This window comes from Acipenser ruthenus, chromosome 2, assembly GCF_902713425.1.
Source record: "Acipenser ruthenus chromosome 2, fAciRut3.2 maternal haplotype, whole genome shotgun sequence".
In the NCBI taxonomy this organism is placed as follows: Eukaryota; Metazoa; Chordata; class Actinopteri; order Acipenseriformes; family Acipenseridae; genus Acipenser; species Acipenser ruthenus.
This window is the reverse complement of record NC_081190.1, coordinates 46653747-46676239: the sequence shown is the minus strand read 5'-3', so window position 1 is coordinate 46676239 and position 22493 is coordinate 46653747. Positions and strand designations below refer to the sequence as shown.

Genomic DNA, 22493 nt, shown 5'->3' with positions numbered 1-22493 from the left:
AGTGAAACAAACAGTAAAGGGTCCAAGAAATGTGTGGGGGTACCTGCTCGTCACTTCTGTGGTAATCATTATTTTCCTCCTGCTTCTCTTCTGTTGTCTCTTTGTTTGATGTGTCTTCTGGTTTTGTTTCACCTTTTGCATGGAAAAGAAAAACATTTGGGTCACTAAACACAGATACACCACTATCTGGAAGACACTGAAGCCAAAATTCAATCAAGTGTTACAACATTAGGGTAAAAAAATAAACAAAAACAAACTTCAAGTGTTACAAAACTAGCAAGAAGCAAGAACACCTACTGAGTTATTTGTTTGAAGCTTTGTAACATCAACATAGCACAGGAGTAAATGCTTTGTGAATAGGACAGTTAACATTCTTTCAAGTTATAATGAAGCTAATATGCTTGTCATATTAGCTTCATTATATTGGAGCTTTAGGAGAGAGATAAAGCTATACGAGATGGAACTGGGTATGGCATAATGAATTAGGCAGAGAACTTTTAATCTTTTACATTAAAATGTTGGTAATTAGTGATCATATTGCATATGCATTGCATATATTTTTTCAGTACATCTAAGAAGTAAATGTGGGTTTTCAAATGAAAATATTTCTCATCTAAAAACCCAGATAAGTGAAATATACTAATAGATAGGTTAACGGAACGTATAACCATATATATATATTGTAACACATCAGGGAGGGGGTTAGTATCCTCCCTGAAGAAAACATGTGCGTATGCACATTTTGTTTAATTGTTTTATTGTTTAATTATCACCCGCACCTGATATTTATTGTAAATTAATGCCAGGCGCGGGGTATTTGAGACGTGCAGCTTGTCTGCACAGGGCTGCTGAGTAGAAGGAGGCAGAAGGTGCGCTCTGCTTCCGAGCAGTCAAAGTACTGAATTAAAACGTAGGTGGTTTGCAGTGTTTTTATGACAGGTAAACGGCGTAGCCGTCCTGCGAGCTAGTCAGGGACCTGCATGAAATGTTTAGTTAGTGCTCAAAACGGAGCTAGGTGTTTTGTTTCATTTTGTTTATTTATTTGTGTGTATATTAAAAGTAGCGCGTAAGCGCTTAAAAATCAATTTCTTGTGTCCTGGGTCCTGCTTTTAAAGGGACAACGAACGACCATGAGTGCCGGCCGGTTACATATGGTGGCAGCGTGTGTGGGCGCCCCTACGACCCAAAAAGAAATGGAAAACATTGAGGAGTTGATCGCAAGGATCAACCGGAACACCGCTGCTCAGTTAGAGCAGACTGAGAGATGGGAGAGAGAGTTCGGGTTGACTCCGCTGGAAAGCAAGGAGCGGGAGCCAACAGAATTGGAGCTGCTGCTCCAAAAATGGGAGCAGGCAGAGGCATTGTCGGCAGTGCCGGCGAGAGAAGCCCCGGAATCGCCTGCACCAGAGGAGCTGCTGCAGGGAGAACAGGAGGAAGAGACCGTCCCGGAGCCAGAGGAGGTGAGCACCGCACCTCCACAACAGCTCCAGCCCACAACCCCGGAAGAGGATCCGGCGCTGGTCAGTGCGGTCCCTTGCCCCTTGCTCCTGGACACCCTGCCGGTCTTCCTAGACCTCCCTGCGCTTGGCCTGGAGCCCAGAAGTCTGCACTATCGGCCACAGCTCTGCCCCTGGTTCCCTACTCCGCTCTCCCCAAGCACCCAGACGTCGCTGGGCTGCTGCCAGACGTCGCTGGTGCTCCCCCTGTTCGCTGCTAAGCTCCCCCTGGGTGATCGGACATCGCTGCGCCGGTCCCCAGGTGAAGACCTCTGGCCGCTGCTGCAGCCGTCTGTTCCCCGGCCGTCGCTTCGGTCGCCCCTGTCATCCCGGTGGGGTCCCATGTCGCCGGTTCAAGGCCCCTTCCTGGAAGCGCCGGAGGAACCGACCCACCCTCAAGCCCGCCCATGTAAGAGGGTGAAAATTGACAGTTGTGGACTCGAGGGTGGGTGGTTGTGTTTTAGGGGAGGGGGTGGCCTTGGAATGGCTGATCAGTGTTGCACACTTGAGGGGGAGGATGTGTAACACATCAGGGAGGGGGTATCCTCCCTGAAGAAAACATGTGCGTATGCACATTTTGTTTAATTGTTTTATTGTTTAATTATCACCCGCACCTGATATTTATTGTAAATTAATGCCAGGCGCGGGGTATTTGAGACGTGCAGCTTGTCTGCACAGGGCTGCTGAGTAGGAGGCAGAAGGTGAGCTCTGCTTCCGAGCAGTCAAAGTACTGAATTAAAACCTGGTGGTTTGCAGTGTTTTTATGACAGGTAAACGGCGTAGCTGTCCTGCGAGCTAGTCAGGGACCTGCATGAAATGTTTAGTTAGTGCTCAAAACGGAGCTAGGTGTTTTGTTTCGTTTTGTTTATTTATTTGTGTGTATATTAAAAGTAGCGCGTAAGCGCTTGAAAATCAATTTCTTGTGTCCTGGGTCCTGCTTTTAAAGGGGCAACGAACGACCGTGAGTGCCGGCCGGTTACAATATATATATATATATATATATATATATATATATATATATATACACAGTACTGTGCAAAAGTTTTAGGCAGGTGTGAAAAAATGCTGTAAAGTAAGAATGCTTTCAAAAATATACATGTTAATAGATTATATTTATCAATTAACTAAATGCAAAGTGAGCGAACAGAAGAAAAATCAAATCCATATTTGGTGTGACCTCCCTTTGCCTTCAAAACAGCATCAATTCTTCCAGGTACACTTGCACAAAGTCAGGGATTTTGTACGCATATAGTCAGGTGTATGATTAAACAATTATACCAAACAGGTGCTAATGATCATCAATTCAATATGTAGGTTGAAACACAATCATTAACTGAAACAGAAACAGCTGTGTAGGAGGAATAAAACTGGGTGAGGAACAGCCAAACTCAGCTAACAAGGTGAGGTTGCTGAAGACAGTTTACTGTCAAAAGTCATACACCATGGCAAGACTGAGCATAGCAACAAGACACAAGGCAGTTATACTGCATCAGCAAAGTCTCTCCCAGTAAGACATTTCAAGGCAGACAGGGGTTCCAGATGTGCTGTCCAAGCTCTTTTGAAGAAGCACAAAGAAACGGGCAACATTGAGGACCGTAGACGCAGTGGTCGGCCAAGGAAACTTACTGCAGCAGATGAAAGACACATCATGCTTACTTCCCTTCGCAATCGGAAGATGTCCAGCAGTGCCATCAGCTCAGAATTGGCAGAAAACAGTGGGACACCCATCTACTGTCCGGAGAAGTCTGGTCAGAAGTGGCCTTCATGGAAGACTTGCGGCCAAAAAGCCATACCTCCGACGTGGAAACAAGGCCAAGCGACTCAACTATGCACGAAAACACAGGAACTGGGGTGCAGAAAAATGGCAGCAGGTGCTCTGGACTGATGAGTCAAAATTTGAAATATTTGGCTGTAGCAGAAGGCAGTTTGTTCGCCGAAGGGCTGGAAAGCGGTACACAAATGAGTGTCTGCAGGCAACAGTGAAGCATGGTGGAGGTTCCTTGCAAGTTTGGGGCTGCACTTCTGCAAATGGAGTTGGGGATTTGGTCAGAATTAATGGTCTCCTCAATGCTGAGAAGTACAGGCAGATACTTATCCATCATGCAATACCATCAGGGAGGCATCTGATTGGCCCCAAATTTATTCTGCAGCATGACAACGACCCCGAACATACAGCGAAAGTCATTAAGAACTATCTTCAGCGTAAAGAAGAACAAGGAGTCCTGGAAGTGATGGTATGGCCCCCACAGAGCCCTGATCTCAACATCATCGAGTCTGTCTGGGATTACATGAAGAGAGAGAAGCAACTGAGGCTGCCTAAATCCACAGAAGAACTGTGGTTAGTTCTCCAAGATGTTTGGGCCAACCTACCTGCCGAGTTCCTTCAAAAACTGTGTGCAAGTGTACCTAGAAGAATTGATGCTGTTTTGAAGGCAAAGGGTGGTCACACCAAATATTGATTTGATGTAGATTTTTCTTCTGTTCACTCACTTTGCATTTTGTTAATTGATAAATATAAACTATTAACATGTCTATTTTTGAAAACATTCTTACTTTACAGCATTTTTTCACACCTGCCTAAAACTTTTGCACAGTACTGTATATATTTATATATATATATATATATATAATATATATATATATATATATATCATTTTTGGTGCAAATGTAACTTTAAGGCACTGTCTGATTTGCATTTATCAGGGACTGCTCATCCAGTTAATTTACATCCCTAATCAACCCCTAAATAGAAAACTCAATGTGAAGCCTTGACTAAACCACTAACAATTACCCTCTCCATCTTTCTGCAAGAGTACTTACTTTTCAAATAGCTTAATTCAAAGTCAGGACACACCTAGCACAACCTCAATCTATTAACAACATGTGGTTGCTCTTGTGACTATGGAGTGTATTAAATGCTGCGACTTAAAAACTTAACACTTGTAATTAATTTAAGATGATTTACTTTTACATTAGACATTAGTTAGAAATGTGGCATTTACCAATTCATTTAAAAAAATGTAATTCAGTCTGAAGAGGTGAGCAAGAAATGTTTGCCATTTAAGCCTAGGATCTGTTTTTTTGAAGGACAATAGACTGCCTATCTCCTTTCACTATATTTGATTTTACCCCACTCAATTGAAAAGTCTAAATGAGAAGACCCCAATTTACTGGAGTATGAAAGAATGAACATTCAGCAATGGACTTGCAACACTGAAATCTTAATGCAGCGAACTGTCTAAAAAAGACCCAAATTTAATGTAATGTCGAAACTGAACTGAATAAAAAAAAGCCCCCCACTGAACTGGCTGTCAAGAAATATTCTGATACAAAAGCAATCTGAATGCAAGAAAGCTCACTGCAAAAGATGTGCAAGTAGAGGAGTGTCTCCAGGTGAGTTTGAATATTTATACAAAATTGTAAACGCAGAGAGGTGTCCAAATAGATTATTTTAATGCAATGTAATGTCTAAATAACTAATCTCAATGCACCCGGAGGTCCAAAAGGGTGACTGGGTGTGTACAATTGATAATCCCAATGCAGTGGGGTCTTCAAATGGGAAAATATTAATTTATCAGCACCCAGTGTAAACACAGATTCCCTTTTTTAAACCACCAATTCCAAGACAATGCCACTAAAGATCATCCTAACCATAGGCGCCTAACCCATGGGGCAAAAGGGGCACATTTATTGTTTTAAAATGGAAAAGTATTCAGAGGATGGGCCACATTTATAAACAATCACAATATATTCTCCCTACACGCACCAACACATTGGTTTGACCAAAGGTCTGCACCATGGCTAACGTTAGCTAACAGTAAGAAAAGACGTCATTAAGTGAATGTGAACTTGGTCGGCGGTCAGGAGAGACGACAGCACAAAATATTAATACTTAAATATAGGCATGTATTTTTTATTTATTACTCACAAAAATATCTAAAAGGAAGAGAGAGTATCAGACCGTTATTAAATTAAATAATGTTGGGTTTTAGAATAACAAAATTAGGGTAATGTTGACATGGGGTCATGAACAAGTTCAATTCCCACCAACATCTTTTATTTTTAACTTAGATTAAGCAGTAGTAAATACAGGCTAACTCCACTATAACAAACTTTAACTATCCCAACAGCAAGAACAGATTTTTTCAATGCAAATTAGATCTATTAGAATGATCACGTACAGGATCAACCTAGATACAACGATCTCAGTACTGACTGACACTGAACTTTCTCCAGTGTCGTGTGTTATTCTCTCAGTGAATAACAAACACCATGGTTGACTAACTCAAAGATAACACTAATTCAAAGATGACCTATTGTAGTACGAATCATGCATGATGAATGCAATCGTTGCCTGTCCGTCATCTTCACACAAACTGCAACCAGGCAACGGGTGTGAGGAGCAACCAACGCTGGATGGACATGAAATTACTGTATTCAGCATGTAAGTGTACATTCTTTCATTTTTCATTTCTTTACTGTTTTCTTTTAAACATACCTGTAGCAGGGCGATCGCCCTGCACATGAGAAATTAGTGTTGGTGTAAGTTATATGTGGAAACAGGTTTGTTTTGTGTGCTTTTTGGAGTTATGTTTGATCAAATGATTGTTTACAGACGAGCGTTCGATTGAGACTTGCTGCCTGCCTGTCTTCTGTATGTATCCTCTGTGCGTTATCATCGTTGGTAGCATCATATGACCCGTTTGTTTACTTTCTGTTTTGTGTTTAATAAATCACGCGCGCCTGTGCCCATGTCTCTGCCTTGCAATGCGGTTACCCACGCATGTGACATGAGTACCTTGTCACAATACCGTTTAAATGTTGATCAATGTGAAGGAATCTTCATAAAAGTACTATACTGTATATTGATGTTCAATTCAAATTTGCCGTTTTGTCATTATTCTGATACAGAAAAATGCCAAACCCTATTATAGTGAACACCCTGACATAACGAATATTTCTCCAGGTCCCGTGGGGGTTCGTTATAGTGAAGTTAGCCTGTATATCAAAGTGGTATTTTACAATCACACAGGCCTGATTTTTACTTTAGTGAAAACGTTGGCTACAATAGTTTTTTCATTAAAAAAAGTGTAACTTAGTTGTTCTTTGCTGATATTAATGTTCAGCTTTCATATTGTACTTACTAATAATTTAAACTCACATTCGTTTAATAATAAACATTTAGGTATGTTATGTCCCTGAACGAGTGAACGTAATAAATGCTGATTGATAAAAAGGGTGACTCAATATTTACCAACATAGCTTATCATGATATTCTGAAATCTGTTAGATTTCAGTATATCATCGGTTCCATTGGTCTGGGGCAGGTACATTTCACATACTTCATGTTTATTTATTTATTTTAGTGCCTAAGGATGCGGGAAGTGGAAGTGTTGTCGGTGCGGCCGAACACAACTGTACTCTTGTTAACCTATGAGCAGTGTATGGTTGATCTGCACTGTCTGTGATATTGTCATGAATCGGCTGCATGAGGGCTGGCATTTAGTGTTTCAACCAATTAGCACTAAGCATTGCAATGTGAGGGTGGGTGCTTATTGTTTCAACCTATCAGCACCAAGCATTGCCCTGCAATAGTGTGTTTACTGATGACAAAACATGAAAAACATTCTCTAGCATCCAGCACTAAATTTAAATCAAAGCCGAGCAAGGAATATTTTAACTGTTAACATACATATGTAAATATATCTATCAATAAACAAGCCATATTACATTTTGTACATGTTATTGTTTGTTTAGCACTTCCCTTTAATAAGCTGCATGTAGGAATTATAGGTACTATACAGCATTGTGCAGATAAGCCACTGGAACTGGTTCTGCCATTTGGTGCTACTTGTGTTCGTACTTAATAAATGCTCAGTTAGTAGATATTCCATATTTTATCTTGAAACACCCGCCCCCCCATTCTTAAACAAAGTTAGGTGCCCCTCATCCTAACATTATTTAATTGAGTCTCAAAGTGATAGAAGCTAGCAAAAAATATTGGTAATGTTCAGCTCCCTGTATTTAATAATGCGGATGGAGAGCAAGCTTTCCTAATTTAGACATATTACTATACAGGCCCAGAACTGCTGGAGATTAATTTGCCTCCCACACACTCCAATTTTGTGTCTGTGCTTAATGCTTAAATGGAAAATGTCGAGTGTGGTTTTAAGGTCTTTTAGAATATAGATTATTGTCCATTTTTATTTTAGTCATACTGCAGAGCAAACTCCTCTCTAAAAATACCTTCTTGTAAAACAAACATGGTAAAAGGGTATTTTGTTTTCAGAGCCTCTTCACGAGTGGTTTGTCTGATTCTTTAAAGCAGACACCTAGACTTCATGGTGACATGAATCAAGATCGACCGACGCAGTGCTAAACTGGCGGAGTGTGAAGCAGCGCTCTGCCGCGGCACACATTTGACCCCATCCCGATTGTATTAACTGGCCCAAAATTAATGAGGCATGGCGTAAAATACCACATTTAAATGCAAAGATTCTGCTGCACCGATGTTCTTAATCCCTCAAAATGGGCTACGGTAGCACAGATTAACAGACTAATCTGAAAAAAAGCGCCTCCCCTCCAAATGGACTACCTCAATTGAACAACAAGTAGGTCATTTGAAGAGGCAATGACCCATGTTGACTAAGTGTCTTGACTTTATATTATATTATTATTATTATTATATGATGGATAACCAAAAACATAATGAAAAGGATATAATTAACCAAGTTTATTATACGACCAATACAAATAATTATACATAATGAAATAGCCAGTATCGAGTTATAATTTTATCCTTGGGAAGATCAGAAAGGGTAATGCAGACCCAAATACAATCCCTCCTTCTCAGTCTCTCCCTCTGTTCCTGAGTTGTTCAGGAAGGTTAGGAGTCTGCAGTCTCAGTCGTAAGAAATGCCCCAGAAAATTCACGATATGACGAATTTCACGGAAATCGTGTATTTGACTGCCTACCGTAAAAAATATGAATTTTACTTTCCTCATAGTATTTTACATTACTGTACTCTTCACCTCCCCTGTTCATTTCATACTTTTATCAAGTAGAAGCAGCGCTACAGTAGCTGTACACGGTCCAGCTCAATGCTGTGCATTTGGTTACTAGGGCAACAGGGTCAAACAAATACCGGCTTCATGATTGGTGAATTCCTCATACTGTACAATGACATTTCTACATACTACTAGAAATGTACAGTGTGTATAAAGAAAAACACAAAAGCTTCGGTTTTGTCATTTCAGGTTTTGCAGTTAATGTTTCCCCCATGTTTAATACCTGTATTTTGGGATTAGAGGCAGCAAAATAGGCTATGGGAATTGCACTCATTTTTAATTGATGTGTCAATATAAGTTTTAAAGGTTTACAAAACTCAAAAATGTTGCTGAATTTGTCATTCAAGGTTGTTTTTAAAAAATCTATTTTGTCTGCTTGTTACTTTTTTTGCAGTCAACACAGACCATTTTAAACGTCTTGTTTCCAGAAGACGTTTGTTACATTTTTTGAGATTGTTTCAATAGCGAATCGAGTTACAATGTGCATTTAAGAGTTGACTCAGTAGCCAGGCTTAATGTTAAAATGTTTCAGCCTTGGTTTTTGGGTGATGTTCTTGATGAACTATCAATGATAACACAATTTTTATAAATAAAATGTTGGCTTTGTGATACTCCGTGAATTTTTAATTGTCATTCGGGAATTTCTTTAAAAAATACAGTGAATTTTCTGGGCCCCTATATGACTGCTGCCATAATGTTCTTTCCTATCAGCTGCTTTCTGATTTTTCTTTGCACCCAGATAGGATCAATTTGAAATCTGTCTGATTTGCGGACCCTCTTAGGGCCAGCGTTGCTGTTCTGCCGCTTCATGAATCTCATTTTAATATCACAGACTTCATTTACAAATGAACCCCACCTACAATTGGCCAATGCATATAATTAAGCCTTGACATGCTTTAAAAAGCATAGCTAATGTGCGGCGGCGCGCATTGGACAGCGGAGCTCATTTTGGTGGTGCTAACACAGCCTTAACTTGCCAAAAGTGTAATGAAACATACAGGCCAATTTTAAGGCCAGCGTAAACTCAGGCCTTAATGCTGTCGCAAATGCTTGATACATGTCCCCCCATATCTTTAAATGAACAACTATTACACTTGAATCCTGCAATTATTGATAGGATATCTTAATTGTGATTGAATGGTAACCTGGAATAAATCAACAAATATGTAAATTCTTAGCATGCATGACTTACCTGTCTATGTGATTTTTTTTTCTTTTTAAAAGTGGAATTAGCAGACAATAAAATAGACTAACCATTTCGTTGTGGGTCTAAGTGTGGCTTTGTCGAGCACATTTCACCTTTGACATCTCCAGGCACTTCCATACCAAGTTTCTGATAAAAGTCTCTCTGTTTTTTCAACTCCGCTTTAGAATTGGAAAAAAAAGTAAAAAAATATACATAATTATAATAAAATAAAATAAATACAAACATTGTACGGTTTTAAGCATAAGGGTTAAAAAATACACCAAATAATGATGAATTTATGATGTTGGCCTGAATAAGATCCTAAAATAGCCTCATTCCCTCTCCCAAAGTGATAAATGCCAGAGGCAGAAATACCCTGCCAATGTTCTGTCACAGTTTATTTTATTGTTGGTACTCTTGATGATATGTTATGAATAGCAATGCCTGGAGATAAGAACAACTGTGTAGGTTAAACCCTGGTCACGGTTGACTTGGAGTAAAGTCTAAAATTAGAACAAAGCTTGCTTATTCAGTTGGTAGGTAAACCATCCTGATTCAAGCATTAGCAAAACCATTGTTATTTTTATATTCACCTACCCTAGGATAATAACACTGGGAGCAAACACTGTCACTGCCCTCACTTAAATTGTCCCTGTAGAACACCTCCATTTTGTCTTTTGAATGTCATTGATATGCAGTTCTGTGTAACAAAGTCCCTCTCAACAATGTTGCTTTTTTCTATCAATGTTTTAATAAGAGACTTTAATTTACACAGAAGCAGGGGACAATGTGACATTCAGAAGACAAAATTGATGCACTCTCTACAGACGGCTTAAGTGGTGTGCTTTGAAATTGCTTTGGGAGGAACATGGCAGTTGAGTAATGGCTCAGTGTGGATAAAAATATCAAAACAATTGTGATTGGGTTTAAAAGTACACTACCAAAATGTAGAACACAGGCGGCAGTAAAGTTAGTGGGTGTTCAACACTGATTTCAAATTAAACACAAGCTTTTTGGGTCCATAGTTTTCCTATGTAGAGACCTACCGTCTTGAAGTCCAGGCACCAGTTTGTAGACAATATCTTGCATTGTTCGGTCATGGCTACCACAAAAAAGAAATAATAAATAAATAGTTAGGAACAGGAAAAAAAATAAGACACAGTACACTTCAGCACATGGTATTACTTATTTTAACTGCAAACCACCTGCAATGACCATGCATTTCTGAATATTTATGATGTCTAGATGACCTTCATACAGTCAGCTTTAATGGTTAAAATACATATTTTTTTGGTTAAGAATTAGGTGCAGCCCAAGCATCATTCCCAATCCCATATCACTACTGGATAATTTAATTGACTGCTTACAAAGCACGCTACTGGGCATATACATATTTATTTCTAACACCAACGTTTCCAATTGAGTGGTTTTGAGTCTGGAGCTTGATTTTTTGATGGAGCAAAAATGTATTTAAGTTTGAAATAAGGAGCCTGTCCACTTTCTTTTGACAACTTATTACAGTCAGTACAGTATATAGAAAGGCTTTGTTTCGCACAACAAAACCTGTGCTGATTTGTGTCATTGACTTAATTTCTATATAAAACGCAACACCTAACACTGGATCTACCGGACGCACATATATACCTAGAATTACTGGAGCTGTCTTTTTAACCGCTATATTAAAATGTGTATAAAAGTATTGTTGCGTCACATGCTACGAAACTGTTCTGTGTTATTGTTTGTTTCCCTTCAGGATTATGTTTGTGACTCTGTTTTTGCAGCCTGCTTGGTACACTAGAGGGACACCTGTTACAGCACGAGCAGGGACAAGAGATTTGGGGGTGGGGTTGGAAGGGGAGTTATGATTGGTAGCATTGTTTAAAATGTTGCAAATGTATACAAATGCTGGGGTAAAAAATTGTTTTAGCAGCTCAGAGATGACTTGGGATGCAGTGGGAGCTTAAGACACTCTGTGGAACAGTAGAGAATTCCAGTGCCCGAGACTTGTTTGAGGTTTATTTTATACAAGTGTTTTCCGTTTACCTGTCTTATGTTGTGCCTGAGTTCGACTCTGTTGGCTATTCAACAGTAATTTCCATCTCCAGTCTTGCAAAAGCTGGTTTGTTACACTATTATTCCGTAACACTATTTTTGTTTTTCAATATAATCATGCACAACAGAACTACATTGAAGTGGTTCATTAACATGTTCAAAAGCTCAAAGGATGGAACTTACAACTCTTGTGGATTATTCAAATGTTCAAAAGATGGAACGTAGCTGTTAAAAATGTGGATTATTCAATGTTCAAAAGATGGAACGTACAACTGTCCAAAAGATGTGCAATCAACACAATCAATCATTTATGTGTCCAGATTCGTCTTCCGATAACTCGAGAAATTACTGCAAGACTTGCTGTGCAGTCCTACATTGTGTTGGTCTATTCATTTTCACTAGACAATAAATATTTGTACAGTTGATGATAAATGCATCCCGTCTGAAAAAGTCTCCTGTTGTAGCTATTCAAAATAAATGTGAAGCTTTCAAGTTCAGCGGCTCGATCATGTGATCGATCTCACATGCACCAAGCCAGTGTTAACCAAACTTTTTGATTGGCGACCCAAATGAACCCATGACCCCAAATTATTCACGATTTGGTATAACTTAAATACTTAACCAATCACTAAGCGATGTTTCATTTATTTGTAATTATACTAAACTACATAAGAATTCAGGCTTTGATAGTTTTACAGATTGCTAAATGTTTGCTTTTATCAAATTAATTATTAGTACAAAATGGTATAAAACTAACATATCAATTTAAAATTGTATTGCAACACACGGAATGCCAATTTTAATTTTCAATTCAACATCCAGCATTGCGACCATAACGACAACCTGTCAAAAATTAGGCCAGTCCGTCACTACTGACACTTACTACACTACATGCAGCCTGCTTCTGTATTTTGTCATTGAAATTGCCTTACCAGCGAGTTCTGGGTATTTGCTTACAGCAAGGAGCCACAACTCCTTCAGGAGGTAAATTGTTAAATGTGCCTTTTATTGAGAGGTCACATGACAAATTGCGCTGTGACTCCAGTTGGGATGGCAAGTAGTCCTGAAAACTTACCGTAAAGGGCTTTAAAATGCTCAGTTACCTGTTTGGTAATGGAGACATCAAACTCCTTGTTCTTTTCCATAAATTCAGACAAAACCCTTCAGTCAAATATCCTTTTAAATTAATGCTTGGCATTCACATTTATTTGCAGGAGATTATCAAGTTTCATTGAAATGCTAAAACTTACATTTTTAAGCGAGGACTGACAGGCTGTGCAAATTAACAGGATAAAAATAGAGTTTTAATATATTAATGTTTCTCTATGGGAACGATTGAATTAACTCAGAAATCAATGCAATTAGCATACGTAATAACCCAGCATGTTTTAGTGCAGAAGGATAGCAGTGGGAAGAGGAACATGATCTGTGCTTTGAAAAGGCAACACAGAACTGAACTTAAATTACAGGAGGAACTGTTTATCTTTATTTGTACTCCAATTCCTAAAAAATGAAATGATTTTACCTTTGAAAGAGAAAATAGACTCAGATGCAATTTGAATTTCTTTTAAACATTCCACTTAATATTTTACAAAGCTTACTTATATTTTGAGTGGTTCGCATTTCTGTTGTACCAATATAGTTACTGTCATTTTTATCTAAATCCACCTTTCCTTTGCTTTGAGTCATCTGGAGAATCTGAAGTGCCTGGACTGAACAGACTTCAGAGTGACTCATAGAATACTGTGGACCAGATTTTGACAATAGGACCCATTTCATTAGTTATTAAAAGGAAAAAAAAAATCATGATGATGTTCAAACTGTTACAGATTGTTGGTTTAATTAAATTAACAGTGCCAATTAACCAGCACAATGGTTAATTTTTAAATTGCATGATTTCAATAAAAAAAAAAAAAGATGATTGTAGTAGGATACTGCTGTTGATTTCAATGTAAACAAATAATGAAATCTGAATCAAATTGTTTCTGAGATATGGCAGAATCACAGAATACAGCCATGTACCAAAAATCAAGACACACCCCACAGTGACACTGATATGGCACTGAGGCAGATAAATGTAGCAGTTAAGATGTTTTTAACTGGACAACACTGGTAATGGAACTTGTTTGAGAAAATCTAAATGCACACCATAACATGTATTAAATTAATTTAGCTTTAGACTTTTAAATACCAAAGCAATACTGTTTAACTGTGGTAAACATATCTGTCTTTTCAGTTTCCTGGTCCTACAAAGTCTCAATATTTAACATTTCTTCGTACGAATATCAGGCAGCGACCTCTACAGGATGTAACATTTTAAGCTTCAGCAGCTGGTAGTGTGAAATCCAAAAATTGAGTACACACAATCATTCTGATGTCATTGTGGTTGGCATGGTGTCCCTGACTGCAGTAGCCACAGCACAGATTGTAATGACAGAGTGAGTCATTAGTCAACCACTAGGGTTGCCACCTTTTCCACAGACATACAGTATTTCTCAGTCAGCCTTGGTCTATCAAAACTGCAGTATACTGTAATACAGTTTAACACAATTAAACAGGTTGGTGATTCCCAGTCCTTACATAAAATATACCTTTACCGTTAACAGAATGCATTTATTATTTTACTAAACTAATTTCAAATCACAGAAACATCATTATTTTATATGATATTTAAAAGCAAAATAATTGCAAACAGCATCCATCTACCTGTAATTTTAGGCAACTTAAACTGAACAGAAATCATTATGCATGTACCTTACATAGTGTTAATGCTGTGCTCCTGTTTGCACAGCATAGTCTTTTTAGTACAGTCTCCTTAGCTCAACCATTTAGCTGTTAATAATAATAATAATAATAGTAATAATAATAATAATAATAATAATAATAATAATAATAATAATAATAATATTATTATTATTTATTTCTTAGCAGACACCCTTATCCAGGGCGACTTACAATTGTTACAAAATATTTTTACATACAATTACCCATTTATACAGTTGGTTTTTTTTACTGAAGGGTACAACAGCAGTGTCCCCCACTGGGGACTGAACCCACAACCCTCCAGTCAAGAGTCCAGAGCCCTAACTACTATTCCACACTGCTGCTCCACATAGCTGTTACTCACTGAAGTTGATTTTACAGGAAATAGATTCTAGTATATGTCATATAGATTGTTTTAATTGTGAGTGTAACGAAATATGTTAAACGTTTATATACGAACAACATAGAAATACTGTATATAATTCATATTAGTACTGCATTTTGTAACAAACTACTGAAAATGTATTTTTTCTTAATTTATAACATGTACCGGTAAGTAAGTTTTCTTAAAAAAGTAAAAATAAAATAAGTGTGCTTGCTCACTGGGGCTGCACAGTAGGGGTCACAAAGTCCAAATATCTGGCACATCTTAAATTATATCTTTCCTGTGACTGGAGGTAAGAAGTATGCTCTGTGGTTGCAAATACATTACATTTTGCCGTGGAAGATACCGTTTTAGCATTAGAAGCCACGGTTGTTTTGACCGCCAGTATGTAGCCTGCTGGGGTCACGTGACTGCAACCCCTCACTTGGATTGTTTACATCACGCGGATATGTTCGTTGTCTTCAGCATTATTCAAATGCTGGGGACAAAGTAGAATGTACAGATCAGTAATAAACAGTACATTTCTAATAAGATAGTGGAAATAGTTTAAGCAACTAATGTATGTCAAAGAAAGTATTATAGGAAGGTTGGTGTTTCTTACGCATTTCACTTAAAAACCGGACATTAGGGCATCCAGGCTTGTTAATTCCTGCAACCCGGACACAGATCCCAATTCCCGGACTGTCTGGGTCAAACTGAATCGATTTTTATTTTAGTCAACGAGGTGGTCACTTGTGGCTGCAATGCACTAGCAAAAGTCACTGGGAAGTGACGTCAGCTCCCTAGCAACAGGCCGCCTATGTTGGGAATGGATTCTTTCAATGCAGCGGGTTTGTGCATTTGAGAGAGTAGAGGAAGACTCATGAAATTAATTGGAGATTTACGTTGATGAGAAGCAATTACCCTCCGCAGTACTAATGAAAACAGTGTGCTGCTTTTTATACACAAAATTAGAAAAAACGGGTTGCGCAGAGGATTTATATTGGACCCTGATGCCCCCGATAAAACGAGGGAGTGGTTGTACAGTATTTGTTAGCCTATTTGTTTTTCTATGGGTCTCTCGCTATATCGTGGCCCTCGATATATAGCAGATTTATATTGGACCCCGACACCCACAATATATCGAGTGGGTGCTGTACTATAAATCAGCTGCATTTCATCAGTCCTGCCACCAGGTGATAAAGAAAAGCAGAAAATGCATTAAACAAAACAGTAACAGAGATCCTTCAGATCCACCAAGAAAAAGATGCCAAAATCGTGGGCAAAATAAAAAAAAATGTAAAAACCGGAAGCAGTCTAAGGATGAGAATGCGTCTATTGCTGAAGCACGACCACACACATTAGACCTGACAGCAGCTGGATGTTCATCTGCTACTACCTTAATACATGCCAGTTGCATCCTGGCTTAAATTATCTTATTACAATAAAAAAAAAAAAAAAAATTATGACATTTTGGTCCCAAACAACAGATGGTCAAGTGTAGGATTTGTTTTGGCCGTTTCAACGATGTTCCTACAGTCTTTTTGCTGTCTTGAGCTAAACATGGGAGATTACATTTGCAGCGTATTCATTTGACTTTGGCCAGTTTATCGACATCTGTAAGCAAACATAACTAGCAACATGTTATTTATTACAGTAACGTAAAAGTGTCTCTAAACAAATTTAACTGTGTTTCAATAATAGGGTGACCAGGTGGCTCCATGTTCACTCGGACAGACTGAGACATTGAGGTTTTAAAAACTCCCATTATCACAATACATTGAGTTAACTAACCCGTATTTTTAAACACATTGAATCTGAAATGAACTTGGAGCTGTTTGGTCACTGTAACTGCGATGTAAAACAGCCCAATTAAACATTTATAAAACATTGTACTTGCTGTGCTTATGAAAAGAGAGGAATGATAAACACTATGAGACAGATAGAAACACAAAACCCAACATCAATGTTTCTCAAACTTTTTCTAGCTAAGACCCCCTATTTATAAACTGTATCTGTATCTAATTATACATTTTTATTTTATTTATGAAAAAAAATATGTACTTGATACTAAAACCAAAAGCTACACTGTAAATCATAAAAACTTGAGTAAAAAAATGAATTATTCTTCATTTTTATGTTATGTATCACTTGGATACTGTTTTTAAGTTAATGCGCCTCAGTGACTGAGTGTGCTGAGTGTGTTTTTATGTAGCTGCAATTCGTGTGCCTTCTTGGCCAGGTGTTATTGCTAGGGTGACCAGACCTCCCGGTTTAGCCACTTCCTCTAGGGCGTCACACAAAATACCTTTTGTAAAAATAACAGAAACAACCACTTCCTATATAAATTTAATTTATGGCACCTGCAGTGAAATGCAAAATAAATTAATAAAAGGTTCTAGGGTAATCACAAATATGATTTTTATAAAGTGATTAACACAGACATACATTCTTATTCCTCAGTGCGCCATGTGTTTTAATTTTGTTTATATTCAATATGAATCTACAATTATGTGTAATTCTGTAATTTTGTAGCTGTTCATTTCTGTCGGGATTTAGTTTAGACTGAATCCACCAGGTTAAACGACATCAACACCGTCCATATATAGAGCCATCCTGACGCAGTGAGTAAAAAAAAAAAAACAAAGAAAGAAAAATATCAAAACGTAAATGTGTAACGACAATCTATAGAATGTATTATTATTATTATTATTATTATTATTATTATTATTATTATTATTAGTAGTAGTAGTAGTAGTAGTAGTAGTAATAAATAAAGTAACAATACGTATACAACACAATATGGCAAGTTAAACTAATTAGCCACAAATTATACACCCGTGAGTGTACTGAAATTAGCTAGTGTACTGAATAACCATTAAATAGCCTATATGTAAATGTTTTACTTCGTCTTATCTATTTGACAAATTGTCCCGGTTTTGTGCTTTGAAAATCTGGTCAGCCTAGTTAATGCAAATGAGAATTTGTTCTTAAGGGTTTTACCTGCTTAAAAAAAATGATTGACCGATTAGTATTTCAGGTAAATATTTAGTAATTAAGCAAAGAAAACATAATAAAAAAGCACAATTGAAAATAGTTTAGTTACTATTTGTTTAAAATGGGGTACAACATAATTGCCTGTAGAAGCAGGTGGTTGTGACGTCGCAACGTACGCTCCTGATTGGGCGGCTTTTCAGGAAGAAGTGGGCGGGTTTTTCTCAAAGTAGTTGGCAGCCCTGGTACTGTTTAAAAAGTCAACCAGAGTTATGCCACTGAGCCTAATTAAACCAATGATGATCAATCATTTAAAAAAGAAAGTTATTAGCATTGTATCTACATTAGATTCACACAAGGAAGTGTTGTATTTTATAAATGGATTTTACCACATTTCAGTACCCTACGTCCTAAAATATCATGCAGTTTGGGAATGTGGTAATGTCATAAAAAGCCTACATAAGCAAGTAACACAGTTTGACAGTCATAGGACACATCACACATTGCTTTTCACAAAGACATTTCCATCATTGAATGGAATTAAACAGCAGGCTTCACATGAAGCACACAGAAGGGAGTGGGTGAAAAAACAAATAAATGTAAAAATAACAACATGTGAAATGTCACATTATTGGTTAGTCTGTACTGCAGTAAAACGAGTATGACTCGTTTGAAAATTAATCTACTTTGCAAAGTAGATTAATTTGTCTCTTTATAAGTGCAACACTATACATGTTATATTATTTTTAGTAATATTTACTTGCAGGTTACAAAGGCACAGTAGCACACATGAGTTTCAGAGGCAGAACAGCAGCATCTACTGCAGAGACAGGCCAGTCAAACATGAAAGCACATCACCTATTCCTGTCCCTGTAACTCGGAAATCACAGTGGTATGTTAATCTTCCTAACACATAACACTAAACAACAGGTACTTTTGAGCAACAGCTAAGTGGTTAAAGCTCCAAATACTACCTCAATTTTTTTAATCCCCCCTCCCATATTCAGATAGTCAGATTCCTATTGTATTAAAAATATTTGCAAAATACATGTGTATGTTTTCCATATTTCCTGAAACAATTTAGATGAAGAACCCATTCTTGGAACAATACATTTCATAATTTTTTTGTTTCTTGTCACCCTTGGGAAATGCGTTGTTGACAACAAACTCATTAATTACTTCTCGGTCTTAAACCTGCAGACAGCTGCACGGTAAGTGAAAATAAATGATGACCATGTATTACAACTGTTATAAGAGTAAAAAATAGAGAACAGAGATGACTAGGGCTGTAATGAAGGGTACATTTTGACCTTCGACGGTTCAGAATACATTACTGAACGAAGGTTCTTACTTTCAATAGTACTCATTTGCATAAATTTACTGGTGATCGTCACCATATCTACTAGTTTATATTTCATTGAAAATCCTACCTTACAGGTAATCCATATAAATGGAATAAAACATTCACATGTAATTTAAAAATACATTATATAGAACAGTAATCATGTTTTTATGATTTAAATAATAAACACACGCTGCGTGTGATACTCATACATAACTCATGTTGGACGATAACGCAATTTTCTGTCATCAATTATAACGGCTGTAAATTATCAGGATAAATCGGCGGAATAAATACAATTTCTTGTAACATGTCTTGTTATTGCTAACTTGTTTACAAAATAAAAAAGTAAATACTGTTTATAAAAAAAAATTTAAAAAAAACTGCTTTTCAGTTCACACAAGCTCTAAATTGCGATTACAAAATCTCAGCTGTTGAACGGTTTCACATTCCAAAAACAGATCGGCTGGGATCTTCAGAAATAGCGCTTGCTCATTTATTTTTTTACCCAAAAAGTAGGATTGCAATAAAATAATGATTAATTAATACTTACACTTTTTTACTTGCACATTTTTTTAGCACAATGCAGGTTAATTAAATATTTATAATATCTTTAAAACATTTATTCCCCTGGTCCCACCCTAGTCGGTTGAAAACAAATAATGCTCATTTTTTTACAAAACAAAACATAGCTCAACGACTTCAGACTGAAAGAACATCTTTTTGCAAACTGTACATAAATGTTTGTCTCTTCCTCTCATCTTTCTGAACCCCACTTCTTGGACACTGTAGAGGCGCCTGCCTCTGTGCTGTGACCTTCCAACTCTGGTTTGTTTATTTTTTTTGAAAAGGTGCAGTGCTTTAGCGTAGTCATTGCTCAGTTTTCAAAATTAAAGTTATTAGTGTTAACGTATATTTTAGGTTTCATACTACCATAACACTTCTCTTGCGTCTTGTACACTAGGTATTCAGAACATATTTTATTGAAGCTATACTGCCACTAAAGGTACTCCCACACTGCTTTGGCATAATACCCTGCTCCAATGCACGGCGGTGGTGTCATTGATAAAGTGGTGCTACATATAACGATTTGGTACTGGACTTTAATACAACAACTTTTGTATAAGTAATAGGTATTATACAAATCAAAAGATCGAATTTTGCATGAGTGACATTTAATGTGTGATTTATAGTATTCACACATTGTCAAACAGTTTTTGTTAACAGAAAAAGAACAAAAAACATCTGACAGTGTGTGAATGCTGCCTGACGAACCTTTGAATTCCTGGCTAGCGCACTAACATTCAAACACATCCCTACAGATGGCATTTGCATAACCACATTATAGTTTTTTACACAAAATTGTGCGTGCTACACATACAAGGTATCCCTAATTTCGTCTTCAATCCCACTACATGGTATAGCCTTAACAAAAAATCAACCTGCTTCCACAAGTGCATGCCTATTTCAAATAAAGGCGTTAACATTTTGGATGTGTGCATTAGTAATAGGCATGACTATTTTGTATTAATTTGGTTGTGTGGGACAACCCAGGATGGATACCCAGTTGCAGTAGAATTTGCAGTGTTACCTACCCAATATACTGTAGAGGATGGCTCTGATGAATCACAATTCTGCACGTTGGGCAAGTGTTGTTCTCTTCCAGGTATTTCACCAGGCAGCTCCTGCAGACTACAAAACACATCACAAGTTAAATCATCCTGTCACCTTTAGGTTGAAGAGACGGAAGTTTAAAAAAAAAAAAAAACCTGCCTTTCATCTGTACAGGCAGGTTTAAACCATAAACATGTGAAAGGGAGATGATAAATATACCCTACAACATTTAGATTTTGGTACATTGTAGGAGTTCTTGAACCTTTACAAGCATTCACATTAAATTGACTTACTGGGGATATCCTGTCATGACTTGATTAACAATGTACCAGATTACATTTATTGAATAACAACGTTGTGTAAAAGGACAGAGGCTGGGACCTAACCGGCGACCATGTACTCTGCAACCGAGCATCTTAAACACTGTAATAATAAAAACAGCCTGTTCATTCATTTAATACATACCATACTGTATATTGGGTATCCAATAATTCTGTTTCAGGAAGATTTTAGTATCTTGATACAAGTGTTACAACTTACCATACAAGCCTCAAAAAAATGTACAGGTTATTCCAGGAGCCAGCGGCACCAGCAGCATAATTAAGGATATTTCACTCTGGAAGAGGTCTTATGGTGTTAGCATAATATGTCCCACATGTACAATTAAACATTCTTTACCATTTTTGGCAGCAATATCAGATAACTAGTGCTCTCTTTACAAACTATTCCAAATCTATTTTCAGCTAAAGTCTGCCCTCTAGCGCTGCTCTGGAACATAACTTTGGAAAACATTCTTATTATACTGTATGTATATGAATAGGGGGCTCAAACACTGGCAGCAGCAGTGTTTATTTCAAATGAAAAAGTAAGGTATACGGTACGCTGAAAATAAATACAATCTATAGGGGGGAAACGAAAAGACGGTAAAAAAAAAACAGCACAGAACAGGGGAGAAAATGGGTAGTAAAGGATGGGATAGAAATCTAAACTGGTCAGAACAGATCAGAAAAGGATGCAATTTATGTTGGAATGACAAATGTTAATTTCTATCTGCCACTGGGATCAAGCTGAAAGCAATTTAAAATAATACCATTTTTTTCGATTGATAAGCTACACTCATATGCAAGTAACACACAGTGTGTTTACATTTCGAACCAAACTGACCAACTGGAACACAAACAATTGAGACACTGTACCTTTCTGCGATTTGGCGCTCAGAGTTCAAATTAGAGAGAGAAAACTTAACAGATTGACTTATTCCCTGCCGATGGAAACAGTGAGTTAAACTCGGTCCCAGTGGCAGGTGCAAACAAGCAGGGGCGTCATCAGGAAAAAAAAAAAAAAAAAAATTCTAACTCTAAGCTATGATTTTGTCGGCATTCAAATCATACCCTAACTTCTAAACAATTTTTTTTTTTCCCTGTTTTGGCTGGACGGTGATACTAGTTTGTGCCAAACAGGTTTACTGCAGTGTACACGCTCACGACAGACCTCATGTACAGTTGTGTCATGCTAGCAGTGCACAAAGGGACAGGTATTATTGGAGGTTAACAGCTTTTTAAAAAAATGTATCATAAATCTGTCTCTCAAAAGCAGAACGAGAACAAAAAGGGA

The 22493-nt window shown here is 37.5% G+C and overlaps 1 protein-coding gene across 1 annotated transcript in view; it reads right to left on the bottom strand.

Annotated features, from left to right (window-relative positions):
• The window catches only part of LOC117408743 (polycomb group RING finger protein 3), a 110133-nt gene that overhangs the window by 15808 nt on the left and 71832 nt on the right, over positions 1–22493 (bottom strand). The window contains exons 4-7 of the mRNA XM_058996623.1: positions 20861–20957; positions 10797–10852; positions 9819–9929; positions 44–132 (exon numbers count right to left, since the gene is read on the bottom strand). Of these exons, the coding sequence (XP_058852606.1) occupies positions 44–132; positions 9819–9929; positions 10797–10852; positions 20861–20957 (353 nt within the window). The remainder of the gene's footprint in view (positions 1–43; positions 133–9818; positions 9930–10796; positions 10853–20860; positions 20958–22493) is intronic.